General features: G+C 39.8%; 1 protein-coding gene across 5 annotated transcripts; it reads left to right on the top strand.

Annotated features, from left to right (window-relative positions):
* The first annotated feature begins 140 nt into the window (after positions 1-140).
* On the top strand, positions 141-15,625 carry ELOC (elongin C). 5 transcript variants are annotated; one of them, XM_030499668.1, is made up of 4 exons: positions 280-389; positions 8,040-8,101; positions 10,206-10,349; positions 13,002-15,625. In XM_030499668.1, the coding sequence occupies exons 2-4, from the start codon at positions 8,098-8,100 to the stop codon at positions 13,190-13,192; spliced, it is 339 nt and encodes a 112-aa protein (XP_030355528.1). In that variant the 5' UTR covers positions 280-389; positions 8,040-8,097; the 3' UTR covers positions 13,193-15,625. The 5 variants fall into 5 exon arrangements, with proteins under 5 accessions (XP_030355554.1, XP_030355520.1, XP_030355528.1 ...); XM_030499685.1 differs by lacking the exon at positions 280-389 and adding an exon at positions 628-815; XM_030499677.1 differs by lacking the exon at positions 280-389 and adding an exon at positions 7,749-7,768.
* Positions 15,626-15,837: the final 212 nt, after the last annotated feature.

Consider the following 15,837-nt stretch of genomic DNA (forward strand, 5'->3'; position numbering starts at 1 on the left):
TTGCGTTCGAACGGACAGCCGGGCGCGGCGAGCTGCGAGCGTACGCCCGCACGGTTAGGACCCGAGCCCGGTGAGGCACAGACTGTGCCCGCCCCGGCCCTCGGGCACCGCGCCTGCCGCCAGGGCAGCACCGCCCCAGCGTGTCCCCCGCTCCACCCCTAACATGGCCAACCGGAACCGACTCCCCGGGAACTACGCGCCCCAGCATGCACCGCTCCCGCCGCGCAGCATGCCGGGAGCCAAGCTCCGCACGCCTTCCAAGGGCAGCGCGCAGGGGGGCGCTCTCCCCGAGCCGGAAGTGACCTGTGACCTGGCCGGAAGTTCTTGCGAGGCAACTGGCCCGACACGGCGGGGCCCTGCGAGCGGGGCGGAGGGCGCGGCGCTGACGGGTGAGTGGGCGCGGGGCCCTGCTGCCGCCTCCGGGCGCCGGGCGGGCGGGGACACCCCGGGCCTGCCCCTCGAAGGGCAGCGCGGCGCGCCCGATCGCCCTGCTGCCAGGGGCGGACGTAAGCCGGGCCGCGGAGGGGGAGGCTTGGAGTGGCCGGGGTTGCCCTCGGGGGCGCGGTGCCAGGCTGGGGGTCCCTGCCGGGGCGGTGGCGAAGGGCGCGTTTCTCTGCGAGAGCGAAGCGGCCTCCTTGAAATCGAGGCGCCGGCGGGACAGGGGCTTTCCGGAACCGTGTTGTAATTAAATATCGCTCTTAAACTTTTTCCGCCACAAATGACGTCCACCCTCTTCCCACGCCAGGCCCTAGAGAGAGGGGAAAAACTAAGGCCGAAAGCATTTAGGATGCACCCGCAGGGGTTGTTGTACCAAGGTGAGAAGTGCCGGTTAAAGTGCTTTAGCTGTAATGGTCGACGAATATAAGCAAAGCAAGGCTGACGGAAAAGGGTGATACAGGTACATGTAGTAAGAAAAATAAGCTTCTTAGTGCTGTGTGTTCTTCAGAGAAGGATTCTGCTTTAATATAAAGGAACCTAAGCACTGGTAAGTTATTGAGAGTTTCAGACATACGTATGAAAAGGTGATGCTGATGCTAGTGGTTAACTTTGACATCGAGTTTAGTCTTAATTTGTGTGCAGGAACTTAAAAATGTTTATTTAATACTGTAGCTTATGAGCTAAGCTTGGCACTGTTGGGAAGCTTAGATAGTTACAGGCCACTTGTTTACTTGGGCTTGCTGAAGATCGCTTGCAAAAGTTCAATTTGGAAGAAACCCAGAAGAACGTAGATAGGCAGGTGAGGGACCTTTAAGATAAGAACCAGTTCGTACACTCATTTCTGAATAATCCCTGATGTGCTCCAATTTCCTCTTTTTGCTATACAGATATATATATTGGCCAAAAAAAATATTGTTGGGAGAGAAATAACGTTTATTAACTGAAGACTGAACTTACAAGGGGAATAAGTGTTAATTAGGTTTTTTTACGGTGCATTGTCTGTCGTCTTTGCACACATAGTGCACACCATACACCTTGAGGTCAGCCTTTTAATGTACTTAAGTTTTGTCAATAATGGGCGTTTCCCATTAACATTGGGAGCTTTGAGGTAATCTTTAGAAACTTGCAGCACTTCAGCATTTAATTTTTTTCTTGTGTCAAAGTAATTTGAGATTTCTGGGGGGGTTTTATACTAGAGTAGGTGATGAACAGATTTGAGTAGTTTCAGGTAGTCTTAATGTGAAGACTTAATATTGGTACCATGAGGAGATCCAGTGGATTTTCTGAGGTATCTTTTTCTATCTTCCAACTTCATATTTCTTTTTCCAATACATTTGTGTTCATGCTTCTGTCCCTTACACTTTGTGTGGGGAGAAATTAATACCTTTCAAAAGTGTACTTAGCTTCAGATGTTTGACTGTGTTTTTGCAATTCTCAGTGTATATTGCAAGAAACCCTTAAGTTTTGTCATAGAAGTGTGAGTTTTGTCAGATTGAAGTAAAGTAATTCAGATGTATTTTGACAAGTTCTCTTGCACCTAGAAAGGTTCATAACTTAATTGTCTTCAACATGGGGTGGTTTGCGTAACAGTAGTCTTTGATGACTGCTTATAATGAGAGGGCAGATGTCCATGTCCTATGACATTTTGCAATCTGCTAGCAGCTCTTTTTTCCCCTAATAGCAAGAGCTGTACAGCACAGGACTTTTATTGTATGTTGGGAGGAAGACAGTAACACCTCCCTGCCTTTTCTTTTTCCCTCAAAACTTTATTGGGAGTTACTGAAAAGGAAAGTTTCCACAGGCAGAAGAAGAGCTTCTTATGTGAGATCTTTGGTAGTCCCTATGTGCTATCCTACCTCACCTCCTGTTTATCTTAACTAGCATTCACCCATAGTATACTTTCCGGTCACACTTCACTGTGCCCCCTGAATGTTTGAATGTTAGTGCCCGTGAGCATAGAGTAGTGAATCAGCTGATCTGGAAATCACACCGTACCGGTTTTCTCTCATGTGTTTTCTAAATATGCTTCAATCCTCATTTACATTAATTTATTTTTTTTTCACATGTGCTGAACAATGAGTACTGAAATGGAGAGCGGTATTTTTAAACAAGTTAGTGTACAGGATCAAGAATCGGACTAGAATTTAGGCTTGAACAGTAGGAGGCTTCTCTTTTAACACACAACAGCATTTGTTTACTGATGAACTCTTACAGATGTACAAATGACACCCAGAAAATGTCACATTTGGCTTCTAAACTAATCTAGGAATTGTGAAGACGTTTATGTTATTTGCCCATATTTTCCAAAAATTGGTAGTGTAGAATACAGAAGTGTCACCAGCTGAAGCAAACAGAGGCTGTGTGTGCACTGCCTAACTAATAAGTTGGAAACCATTTGAGTTTCCTTACACCAGAATCTGAGCTTTTAAAAGTTTTCTGTGGGATCAAAGAATCTGAGTGCTTGAAATGTTTGCGTAGATTTAATTTGCTTGTGCTAAGCAGAATAAAGCAGTGGCGTTCAGGAATCTGTGCAGTGGTTGCATGTGTTCAGTTAAACTAGTGTATGCCCTTCGTAACTAGCGTATGTCTATTCCAGTCTCATCGACATACATACAGGATGTACAAGGAAATCATAATTCTGGGAAGTTTTGAGGATGAGCACGCAGCTTTGGGAGTGAGGTGGGAGGGTCGTGGACATGTTTTGGTTGTTTTGCATTCAGTGCTCAAGAGAAGCAGGAAAGAGATCAAACTAAACTCACCATACCATAGTATTTCTTAGAGTTGTAAAGGAGAATAAGATGTTGAAGTAGGCTAATAAGAACACATGCCTTGTGTGGGTTAATTACCATGTTTTATGATACTTTACTAAATTGTATCTCATAGGTGTAAATAGCAACTTATGAAAATTTTCAGTTCTTTAATATCTAATGAGAACTTTGTTTTCTACAGCAAGAGCTTCCTTTTTTGAGTGGTTGGAAAGTTTCTGTGCCAGATACATTGGTTCTAGTTGTCTCTTGTTCTCCCTTACTTATTAAAAACTGGCAGTCTTCCTCTTAACAAATGCAAATTTTGCTCACCTTTTCTTTTTCAGGAAGCAAGGCAGGAGAACAATAGTACCTAATATATGTGCATTTTTGAGATTAAAGGCAGGGAGCTGAGCTACCTAATTGGTAATGCCACATAAGCTTCTTGAAGGGGAAATGGAATTGTGAATGTGCTTCAACAAAAATCAGTGGTTCTTTGCAGGAGTCTGAAATAGTCAGATCAGCAAGACACAATAAAAAAAGGCAAATGCTTGAGTGTTCAGGAAACTTGGATTGTTCTCTTCCCTACTGGTGTAGTCTTGGTGAAGTCAGACAGGGGCAGCTATGGAATGTGGAAAAGTAATTAAAGTACAGGTAGTTACAGAAATCTCACCAAGTCTCTTTCTTCATGTTGTCTTGGAAAAAATGTTGTCATTTCTATTGTTTTCATTATGCAGAAGGAAATAGCAACATGCTTTTCAATAAATAGTGCATTGAAAAATACACTGTAAGAAAAGAATTTCTGGTAAGAGAGCATACCAGGTCACTTGACTTTTCTGTTTCTAACCTACTATTTAGCACTTAAAGACATGCAGTTGTCCATTAAAAAATACATATTTTTCTGCAGTAAATTTCCCTCCACACTATTTTTACTATACACACAAGCTGTAACTTGGGTGTGACTGGGAATTCTGCCTCCTCTTAAATAGCAAATCAAGATTCTATCCAAAAATAAATAAATCTTGCATATTTTCTCTGCCAGTTTTTTGGTGTATTACTTCTGCTATCCCACTTATTTTTCTGTGAACTTACGAACCAATAAGAGAGTTGACTAAAAATAAGCTGTGGCTTGTACAAGATCATGTTAATACTGTCTCGTATGACTTGAGTGTAGCTTTTGGGAAGAAGATGCTTTTCATAAAACAATAATTTTGAACTGCAGTATCCTCTAAAGTGTCATGACAATCTGAACACTTCTTGATCCAGAAGAGGAATCAGTAGATGCTAACAGGTTATTATTGGTTTGGGGTGGGTTTTTTTAGGTTTTTCATGTTTCCGAGGTTTCTTGTTTTTCTTTCCATCTCTTCTCTTTTTTTGCGTTGACTCTATGATACCAGAATAGAAACTGAGTGAAACCAAGGTGTATCCCTTGCTTACATGTCAAATGCGTCATAATGGAATGTATTATGTCTTGTTCTTAAAAGCAGGTAGGCTTTCTACATCTTTTACTTTTGGCAATAGGATGTTAGTTTTGCTCTATATTTGGAACCAAACTTCGGTTCTGGAATAGCAGTGTAAATTTTATTCTATTTTTAGTGTATGTTCTTTTGTTGGACTTAAACTGAGGAGTAACATTGGCATACTTGTCCTTCTTTGTTTATCCTTTTAATGGATTCTTTTGTCTATCTTCATTCTAGTTTTATTTTGCTAAACTGAGTAAGCAAGGCTAATTTTTCTTTTGTACAGCAGGCTCTGTGGTCATTTCTGTAGTTCTTGTAATTAGAACTTGTTTTTCTTAAAAACAGGAATTCAGAATTGTGTGTTGTATTCCAGGCAGGTTGTCGCTAATGTGCAACAATGTTCATATTTCCCTATCTATATTGCAAAGAAATCCTTGATGTGCATTTGCCTCCTCCCTCTTGCCCCCACGACTGCAGAGCTGCATCAGCTTATAGCTGACCACAGAATGCCTATACTCCCAGATAACAAGCCCTGAGTACAGGAAAGAAACTTGTATCAGTCCCTATGTGCAGGAATCTTGCATTTAATATGATTTAATTTCATATGGCTTGTAGTATGAATTTTCAAGACTGGTTCTTTTCTGGCCCAGTTGGTCCATGTTTGTGACATCGTACTGTATTTTGGTAGAAAGTTTCTGTCTCATTTTAAGATTACCTTCTCATCTCATTTATTTATGATTTACAGATTCCAGATTGCATCTTGATTGACTTTCCTTTTTTCAAGGAAATGATTGATTAATTTTTTAGGTATGAGATTAGTCCTACATGTCCTAAATCTGTTAATGCTTACTGCACTTTTATCCTGTCTTCCTTTTTAATACAGTTGAATTCAGACCACTGAGCCTGATTTTTTTTTTTTTTTTTTTCTTCTTCTTTAAGTGTTAACTACTGGGTTTTGGTTTGGTTTGTTTCCCCCCCCCCATCTCTAATCATATGATAGCACATTTCATTGGATTTTATTAAAATGCGCATTGTAGTTTTTCGGGACAGCTCTAATGTTTTGGTATAGACATTTTTTTTCAGTTCCCCAGCTTCAATGTATTAGTCTTCTCAAGTTATGCTTTTACCTTGCAAGGTGTTAATATATTTGCATTCCCACTAACAAGCCTTTATTTATTCTGGTATTTAGTGGCATTATTTGTATTGGAAACCAAGGCACATTTTATCATCACCAGTACCTCCACAAAATGGTATCGCTTCTTCCGTGGTTTTGGTTTTGTGGGGGGTTGTTTTTGTTGTCGTTAGTATTATTTCATTTGGAATGTAGGGAAGGGTTTTGTGGCTCAAGAAAGAGGTAGCACAAGTGATCCTGTCCTGCAAAGCAGACGCAGTACTGTCAGGTATCCCGTCAGAGCAACAGATATTCTCCAATAAGATGCTTGATATCTATTTACAAAAACAGTTGAAATGGGGTGAAAGATCCCATCAGTTTTGTGCCACAACTGTTCCAGCACCTGAATGTAATTTCCTTGGATGAGTTCCTGGAATTACTGAAAATGGCAAAGGCACTTAACACTCGATATTAAGGTGTCTCGATGACAGCATACGCACATTAACTCTCAAAGGTCATTCTTGAATGTGTCCTGAATTGTACATTCAGGCACTTTTCACCTGCAAGAGTACAGGTGAAGATGTTCCTTATACCAGTGGGGAAGGAAAATACTTTATTTCTATGAAATAAGGATGATTTTCAAAGACTGTGATGTAAGTGGAGAATGATTTGTGCTGAGTTCTCCACTGACAACTAAAAACTGTTGGTTATGCATGTGTAGTTTGATTAGGTGTACATAATAAAGCACCTTCTGAAAGCTTGAGGAAACATTCAGACTGTTGCATGTTTGTAATTATGAGAAAAGGGAGATGGAGCAAATCGGCACCGAAGTGATGGTGAGAAGTGAAGCTATCAGCAGTAGCAAAGAGCTGCATCTTCTGAAGAGATGCAGAGATCTCTGTAATACTTCTTTCAAATCTTGCAGCTCCCTCCTGAACTTGCTTTCATTTTTTGCTAAGCTTTTACCAGAAACATTGGAGGGAAGAGATGTGAGTAGTGGTCTATATTCTGGTTTTCACACCTGGGGTCCTTTTCTAGTGAGTAATCACAGTTCATGCCTCTACTGTCACTCGTTGCTCTTCAAAGCAAGAGCATGGATTGTCAGAATTCCTACCAGTCTCTTTGCTGCCCCCTGATACCCTAGGTATCAGCTGAGAAACCACCCAGAATCACTGATGCTCTTTTCCTGAACCTGTGGGCACAGAACAGTAGTTCATTGATTTGTACTGGGTTAATGTTTGGAGAGTAGCTGTTGATGTGAAAGGAATTTTAGGACAGCAGGTGGGTGAGTGGAATTTCTCTTACAAAAGTTTTCTTTTCCACAGCAGAGATGCAGTTCACAGTAAAGAAATACATGTTGTAACTGAACATACCAGATTTGTTTTGCATATAAGTGCTTCTATTTCTCTAACTCTTTGAATTCATTTACCTGGCAAAATTTGTAGCAAGCTGGACGTGAATATTTATAATCTATGGAAGCCCCTGGTTAACTTACCATGTAAATACCTACATTAAATGTCTGAAACAGATTATCTAGGTGACATTGGTGGCCGTATCGGGAACTGTCAATCTTCTGGAAAGGATAAGTTGGAGGGCAGGTATTTAGTGCACACTGATTAGACTCATCCCTCACCCTTCTCTTCTCCAGACTAAACGACTGCAGTTCTCTCAGTCTCTCCTTGTATGACAGGTGCTTCCACCCCTTGGTCATCTTTGTGGCCTTTTGCAGGACTCAGTTCAGCCTGGCATGTACTGGGGAGCCCAGAGCTGAACCCAGCACTCCAGATGTGTCCCACCAGTGCTGAATAGAGGGGCAGGATCACCTGCCTTAACCTATTGGCAACACTCCTCCTGATACAGCCCAGGCTGCTGTTGGCCACCTCTGCTGCAAAGGCGCATTCCTGGTTCATGTTCAACTTGGTGTCCACCGACACCCCCAGGTCTCTTTCTGCGAAGCTGCTTTCCAGCTACTTGCCCCCTAGACAGTACTGGTGTCTGATGTAATTCTTCCCAGGGTGCAGGCGTTTACATTTCCCTTTGATGAACTCCATAGTTTTCCTGTTGGCCCCTTTCTCCAGCTTCTTGAATACGGTAGTGATCTCTCAATAGCAAAAAGAAGTTTCAAAGCGTAATGTTTTCAAAACGTAATGTTCATCAACACTGCATGCTGTGTATCATGAGATTCTTTTCTGCAGAGTGTTTATGGTAGCATTCAGGCTAATAAGTAAAGATGACTTATGAAATTGTATTACTGACTGAAGATGTTGCCACTTGTGTTTTTTTCAGACGCTCCTATTGCAAAAGCTTCAGTTGAAAAGAAAAAAATAAATTTAATAAGAAGAGAATGGGTAAGTTCATCATCTCAGAGGTTGGGTAGAGGAGGTGGATTGTAACACTTTAAACATTGATCTTGTCACTGGTGATCTTGTAGCCTCAAAAGTTAATGAAACGTCCTACAGATGTTTTTAGGAAGATTTTCTCAAGTGACTGTTCATTTGGCGAAAGACCTGTTCAGAATGCATCTACCTAACAATAGATTTCACTTTTTCACAATTTTCAGCATAGTGGTGAAAATTTACATGCTAAAACAGGATGCCTTTAGGCTTTTGTGGCACTAACCTTTTACATAGTAGACAAGAAAATTTCACTTTGTGCTGTTTTAAATTTTTCTTTTTGTTAACTAAGGTCAGCCTGTTGAATTCTGGCAAAGAGTAAGGACTGATGTCTGGTAAATTACATTGTGTGTGATCTGACTAAATCTCCAAAACTGTTGTGTCTGCCTCTACAAATGACTGCTTAATGAAACATGATTGGAAAGATTAGTTTTATCTATACTTTTCCTGAATGTACTTTAGCATGTTTGGCAGTGGCAATACTTTATTAAAACTGGCAATAAGTACATGGTAATTCAATTTTTACTTCAAGTTCACAAAGCAGCTTTATTGATTGGGAGAATTTTGTATTTGCTGTAAGACTAGATACGATGCGAGGTACTTTAATATAATTAATTCCTATTCCTTGTTTTGTCAGAAGGAAAAACAACACTAACAATCAAATGTCAAGTTGGTAGTTTATATCTGTTTCATCTCCCGTACTTCTGCTTGCAGTCATGAAATACGGGCAGTGTATTAGTTTTCTAGAAGTGTACAGATCTCTTCTGTTATACTTTCCTAAGCTGGAAGAACTTCCAGGACTTTCACTTTTAACTTTTTGTCAAGATAGTACTGTTCTGAAAATCAAATTTTGTGCAGTGTCAAGTTCAAGTACTTTTAATGGTATTCTAGCAATACTTGCTATATTAGTCCCTTAGAAAACAAAGTGTTTAAAAGGAGGCATTAACTTTTCAGTTTTAATTTGATAGAATTGTATATTTAGTGGGGTGGGGTTTTACACTCATTTTTTCAAAAATGTTTTAATATTACTGCAGTCTTTATTCCTGAAGAGTTTACAGGAATATGTAAAGGCCAACTACAGAGTCAGCACTTCTTAGTGTGATGGTGTCCTGTAGTGTGAAGCACTGTACAGGCACAAAGCAGTCAGTGGTTCCTACCTGCTGCCTAAATAGACAAGACAGGTGCAAGATGGAGCAACTGTTCAGGCTGCACAGAGTGAACAGTGCAGTGGTGGCAACAGACATGTTGTTTTTTCAACTTTTAAAGAGAGCGCTGTTAGGAGGGAATAAATAAAGGAGCAAAAAGGGGAGGGGGATAAGGGCTTCTAGAGAAACAGAGAGTAGGTATGTAGTGAGACAGAAGGGAGAAAGGAAATGGAAAAAGCACAGTCAAACTGCTGTGGGGAGAATTTCCAAATTCCCTTGGGTTTACTGCTTTTGCACCTTCCCTGTTTCCAACAAAGGTCACGACACGGGTGCGCACTGCATGGTGCTTGGTTTGGCTGGCCAGTGGGGGAGGATGAATCTTAGTTCATGTCATTTCTTCAGTACAGGAATACTGGCTGCTTTTATTCTTACCTGTACTCCAAAAACCACTCTTTTCTTTCTCTTTTTTTTTTTTCTTTCTTTTTTTTCCCCTTGCAGTCTGTATTTTTAAATACTAGATGTGCATTCAGGTAACTTATAGTAAGTACTAGTATGATAAATATGGCAGTAGCCTCATGGAGGGAAGCAGTAGCATGTTCAATTCACCTGATAATATCTAAAGGAAAATTTCATTCCTACCTAGATTTTAGAAGTCATGTCAGAATGTAGTGATGGAGAAATGAGAGAGAAGAGATGTTAATAAAAAAGTTCCTACTTTTGCATAATTTCTTACTTTAAAACAGATTGCTGAGTGAATCAGAGAAGTCATTTTCAAATAGCCAGAATGCTTCTGTCTTATTTCTGGTTATATTGGGTTCTTTGGTATGTAAACACAGAGAAGACTGCAGCTTACGTACTTAGTGATGTGAATCACTCATTGTGTTCTGAAACTGTTAATCTGTTTTCCATTATAGATGGAGAAGAGAAAACATACGGTGGGTGTGAGGGCCCAGATGCTATGTATGTGAAGTTAATATCCTCCGATGGCCATGAGTTCATTGTAAAAAGAGAGCATGCATTAACATCAGGAACAATAAAAGCTATGTTGAGTGGACCGGGTAGGTACAAAAGATACAGTACCTTCATGTTGTTTGTTCTCACTTTTGGACAGCTTTGAATTTATATCATGCAGCGTGTGAAAGTTGGAATAAGTGGTAACTTTTCCAGATCCCACCTAGTTCCTGTTTCCAGTGGAACGTTCTATCTCTGTGGGTTATGATACTACCAGCCATATAATTAGATTCTGTCTGCTTTTGGACAGTTAGGGACCTTATAGTATCGTTACTACTAGGTTTCCCATGGTATAAGAACTTAAGGGTATCACATGAAATGTATAGCTGTCAAGTTTCAAAACAAACAGGAGTTGGGAGCTCTTCATTGCCACCTCCATGGTGGAGCTTGTAGTATTCTGTACTGGGTCTGGCTGCTATGGAGTTAATTTTCTTCATAGCAGGTCATATGATCCTGTGGTCTAGATTTGTGACCAAAACAATGCTGATAACACTCCAATGTTTTTAGCTATTGAAGGGTTTGCACAGTGTCAAGGCCTTCTCTGTTTCTCGCTTTTCCCTCCCTCATGAAGAGATGGGGGTGTTGTGCAAGGGATTGGAAGGGAACACCACCAGTCGGATGACTCTGACTAACCAAAGGGATATTGCATGCCATATAACGTCATGAAGTAAAAAGGGAGAGGAGAGTGTTAAGGAGGTTAGCTATTTAGCCATCTTTTGCTAGGGAACTGGCTGGGCATCAGTCTACCCATGGGAGGTGGTGAGTGATTACCTTTGCATCAGTTGTTTTGTTTCTTTTCTTCCACTTGTCTTTTGCTTATTAAACAATTCTTTATCTCGACCCGCGACTTTTCTTGCTTTTGCTCTTCCTTTCCTCTTCGCTTGTCTACTGCAGGGGGAAGTGAGCAAGCGGTTGTGTGGTGCTTAGCCATTTGCTGGGGTTTGGGCCACAATATGGTCATGAGATCCTATGGCAAGGAGTTCCTATGCTAAATGACAACAGTTAGCTTAAGAGGAGGCTAGATAAACTTGCAGCAGGGCAGGACCTCATGTAACTGCATTTATAAGACTCTCTCTGGTTTAAGTGTCTGAACTAATCTGTGAAGACCAAAAGGGTGGAGGAGAAAAGAGGGAGAAGTTGACACGGGTGCTTTCCCTCTTCTGTACTGTCATCCCCTACATTTTCCTTTGGCCCCTTGAATGGTGGGCAGTAGGCTATGTGGAGCTCTGATCTGACTATGGTCATTCTTATAGTGTCTTTCAGATTCTGGTGATGGGGATCACTGGAGAGATCTATTTGCTTAATATAGATGTAAATTGCGTAGTGATAGTTGGGCAAACTGAGCAATTAAGATTCTCATCTTAAATGTCACTGTTATGGTTGCATTTGAAAATACATTATCCTGTCTGTTGTCTGATCCACTCTGTGTCAGGCTCCCAGACATGCAAAAGGACAAGTAGTTACAAGGCCTGTTCTGAATTTGTTCCACAAACAATGTGAAGGAATAAAAGGCCAAGTAGGCTGTTTAGAGGGCCAGAAAACTGACTCTGTAAAGGAATCAGTATTCAAGAATATTTTGTATAAAAATGAGCAAGATAAATGGGTTCACAAGAAGTACTCTTGCTGTCTAGTTCAGTAGGTCATAATTTGACTGATGTGTAAGTGTTCTCTATCTTCAGTACTGTGACATTGCCAATACACTAACATTTCTTCTGTTGCTTCCTGCTGTTCCTGTATTAGAATTCCAGCCAGTTTGGCTTCAGTGCATGCAGATATTTCTGCACAAATGTGTGTAGACATTAGTAAATAGCTCTGCTTTGTAGTTAGAAGGGGATTCCTATAGAAATAGTCAGAAGCAGACTTTGCTAGGTGTCCCGTAAATACAGAGTACATGTTAGTGGTTTCTGTATTGTCTTTCAGCTTAATGAGTTGAGTTGAAAGGCCAGAGAGGTGAGGAAAAGAGGGACAAAGGTGACAGTAGAAAGGCTGTGGGACTAACCACAGGATGACTTCATATCATCCAAGTTTCATGCATTTAGACGCTACAGAAAGCTAATTTCAAATGTACTTGTGTTTTGAGATTTGAGCTTTGGATAAATTCTTCAATATCTAATAGGAATAAACGCATATGTAACCTTTCCTCCAGTACAGCTAGGCTTTCCCTGTCCCTCCTGCTGCCTGCTTTCACAGCTTATCAAGTTAATGCATCTTTGAGGTTTCAACCCTCTGTCAAATCTGCCTGAAACTGGAAAATTCAAAGCTACTGGGATCATAGAAGGGACTACTGATAAATGTGCATATGCAGATACAGAACATACAGACTTTCTTTTCTTGCTAGAAATTTTCTAGCTAGAAATTTGGATTGTGATATTGTTACTGTGACCTTTGGAACTGAACACAGTACAGTTTTAGAGCACCTACCAAGCAAGCATCAGAATTAAACCTAAATTTCTGGTGTAGTTGTTCAGAATATTGTTAATAGGCTGCAGCCAAAATAAAGATTTTGTAATGCAGGGGCTCTTAATATTCTTGAGGGTTGTGAATGTGGCACATCCTGCTTTATGCTGAATACCTAGGAATATGGGACTAACTCCAGCCTATTTAGAATGTCTTGTATTTGCGAGGGAAAGCATTTCATTTTGCAGTGAATTGAGAGTTTGACTTTTGGTTTGGTGTTCTGTTCTTTATTTTTCCTACAGGACAGTTTGCAGAAAACGAAACAAATGAGGTGAATTTTAGAGAGATCCCATCCCATGTCCTATCCAAAGTATGCATGTATTTCACCTACAAGGTCCGCTATACTAACAGCTCTACGGAGATTCCTGAATTCCCAATTGCACCTGAAATTGCACTGGAACTTCTGATGGCTGCAAACTTCTTAGATTGTTAAATAAAATAAATTATAATAAAAAATGTAAAACTTTTTTCAGTATTTAATACATGTAGTTCAGTTAGTAACTTTTTTCAGATAGCATGTTGCGTGTGTGCTGTTGAGAACTGTAAAGTTCACTGCAGAGGCAGTTGCCTTCAGTCCTTTCGCATATAGCAATCATTCAGTTGAAATTTGTTTTGCTGCTTACACAAATAAGGAACTTTTCACAAACTGAGACAAATAAACAAATATGCCAATTAGTAGATGGCTATGCCTTATCCTTTAGGTGTGGTAGAACTTTCTTTTAATAAATGACCATAGAAAATACTGGAGTTTAGTCAAATGCTCTCTAAAAGGTAATTATAGGTAAATATGAGTAGCTGCTTAGGGTTTCTAACTTTCTCTTATTGTTAAGGTTTCTAAACATCTGAACTTAATCTCCTTTGTAAGATAGCTTTAGCATAGTTATACTAACTAGATTAGCAGTGCCCTCCGAGGTTTGTATACTAACAGTGATATTCCATTTAGGTTGAAAGTGGAGTGTGTAGGAGAATGCTTAAGGCTTTTTATTTAAATCATAGTATAGACATGTCTAAAGGTGTACTTGATACATTATATTTTTTTTTATAACTTTAATTTTCCCCATTAGTATTTACAAATATTCAAGTCACTTGCCTGTACAGTAAGACTGTGATCCTACTGACAGTGGCTTTTAAGGGGAAAAATAACTTAGAATCTGTGTATATTATCTTCTGTATAACCTATAAGGCTATTATTAATGTACTGTCGCTTGACCTGATAAGGATTTTATATGGTTTCAATTATGGTTTATTTCCATTGTTGTGATTGGTTATGTAAAGTCTGTATTTAATCTTTAGAGTAATAGTCATTTAAATTTTGTAACATAGTGACTGAAAAGATAGTTATCCTATCTTTTACCTCTTCCTTGACCTCTCTCTTGTATCCACAGAAAAAGACCCTGAAATGTGTAGGTCTTTTATATTTGAAGGAAAGGGCATTAAGCAGATGTTTAAGGAGCTGTTTTATAAATTTCATAGGTATTTCCAATGTTTTTACAAATATTTTAGGGGAAAAGGATTGGCAAGCCATTGACATCATACTAGAGTGGAACACATCACCTCTTGGTAGTTCCTGCTGGTATCAGCTCTTTGTTCAAAACAAACTTCCATAAAGAAACAAAAAAAATAAACTTGAGACAAGAAGTTGCTTTTTTTTCAGCTGCAGCCTGAAGAACCCTTCTGCCAAAATCACCTGTAAATGAGAATAAATCTAATGCATCATAAAAAATGATGCCAGAACAACGTAGTTAAGCATTTCCATCAGCTGCCACTGCTTCAGCTTTGTTTTGATCAAGAAGTGGTTGTGGTCTTTCATGGAAAAATCCCACTGACAGATGGTGGGACCTCTTTATTGATGTATTAACTCGTGGTGAATTTAGAGGGCTGAAACTCTCCTCTAACCCTGTTTGCCAATGTGAATACAGCTGTGAAGAGATTTTTCTGGACAAACCCAGTAACTTACATAGACTATGCAGTCTGCCCATGGAGGAGTTCAGTTGTGACAAATGAAGTTTTACTCTGGGCTCAAACAACGCTTGGATAGACAAGCTGACATTTGTCAATGTGTTGATAGATTAGCTGACATTCACATCGCATACTTGGCACAATTTATTGTGTTTAATGTGGGGGTGTCTATGACTAAATTGGTTTTGCACAATAAAGCTGAAGTGCGTTGCAAGGCGATAGTCTGAAATCCTGTGTTTAAGCACTCTGGTCAGTGCTGTTAGTAACTCATTTTCAAGAGCACTAAAAAGATAAACACAAACCAGAGATACCCTGTTATACTGCTTTTGTTAGAGCCCCTAGGAATACCCTAAAAGGTCAAGGAATACCGACATGGATATTTTAGTCCCAACTACATTTCAGTCTAAGCAAGTCGTAAGTTCTTTGGCCATTTTTAAGTTTTGATGTTAATGACTTGGAGTTTAAAACTATTTAGTTTAAAATTGAAGTAAAAAGGATGTCTTTTTAAAAAAAAGTTGGGTTTTCCTTTCTTTTCCCCCCCCACCCCTTTTTAAGCATTCCAAAATGATCTCCTGTTAAAATACATTGCATTTTATGATTCCGTACTTCAGCAGCAACGTAAAATAGCTGGTTTAGTTCTGAATAATAACTTCATTGTTTTTCCTTCAGCTTAATGTATAATACAGTAGCTTTGAACACTCAGGAAATGCAGTAGTGTCCTAGAGCCACACTATTTGCAAAACCACCGGATGTTAAAACTTACCAGATTTCTAAGGGGGAGGGGGGGCAGAGGGAATTAGTGCAATTTCCGCGATAGCGACATGGGTGTGCTATTATCAGACCATTGGAAACTTACCACACTTAACCCCTGAGTTCGAAATAAATTTCAACATTGAAAATTTTTAAACCTGTCTTTCTGTTGATTTATGGCTTCTCTGAGCAAGTATTCATGGAGAATCATGGTTTTCATGGCTATGTGGTGAGCAAATTGCTAATATAATTAGTGTTTTGATAATAGGTTGTGAAACTGCATGTGTAAAATTAAAGGTTTAGGGGGGTTTCATAGTTCTGAAGAGTTTCATAGATGTGAAGTGTTTGGCTGTCTTTGTGCTCCTCAGT

This window comes from Strigops habroptila, chromosome 1, assembly GCF_004027225.2.
Source record: "Strigops habroptila isolate Jane chromosome 1, bStrHab1.2.pri, whole genome shotgun sequence".
In the NCBI taxonomy this organism is placed as follows: Eukaryota; Metazoa; Chordata; class Aves; order Psittaciformes; family Psittacidae; genus Strigops; species Strigops habroptila.

Excerpts from the sequence above, each read along its gene's own strand:
- ELOC (XM_030499668.1), top strand. Across the intron at positions 10,350-13,001 it reads AGCTATGTTGAGTGGACCGG|GACAGTTTGCAGAAAACGAA; the intron begins GTAGGTACAAAA and ends TTTTTCCTACAG.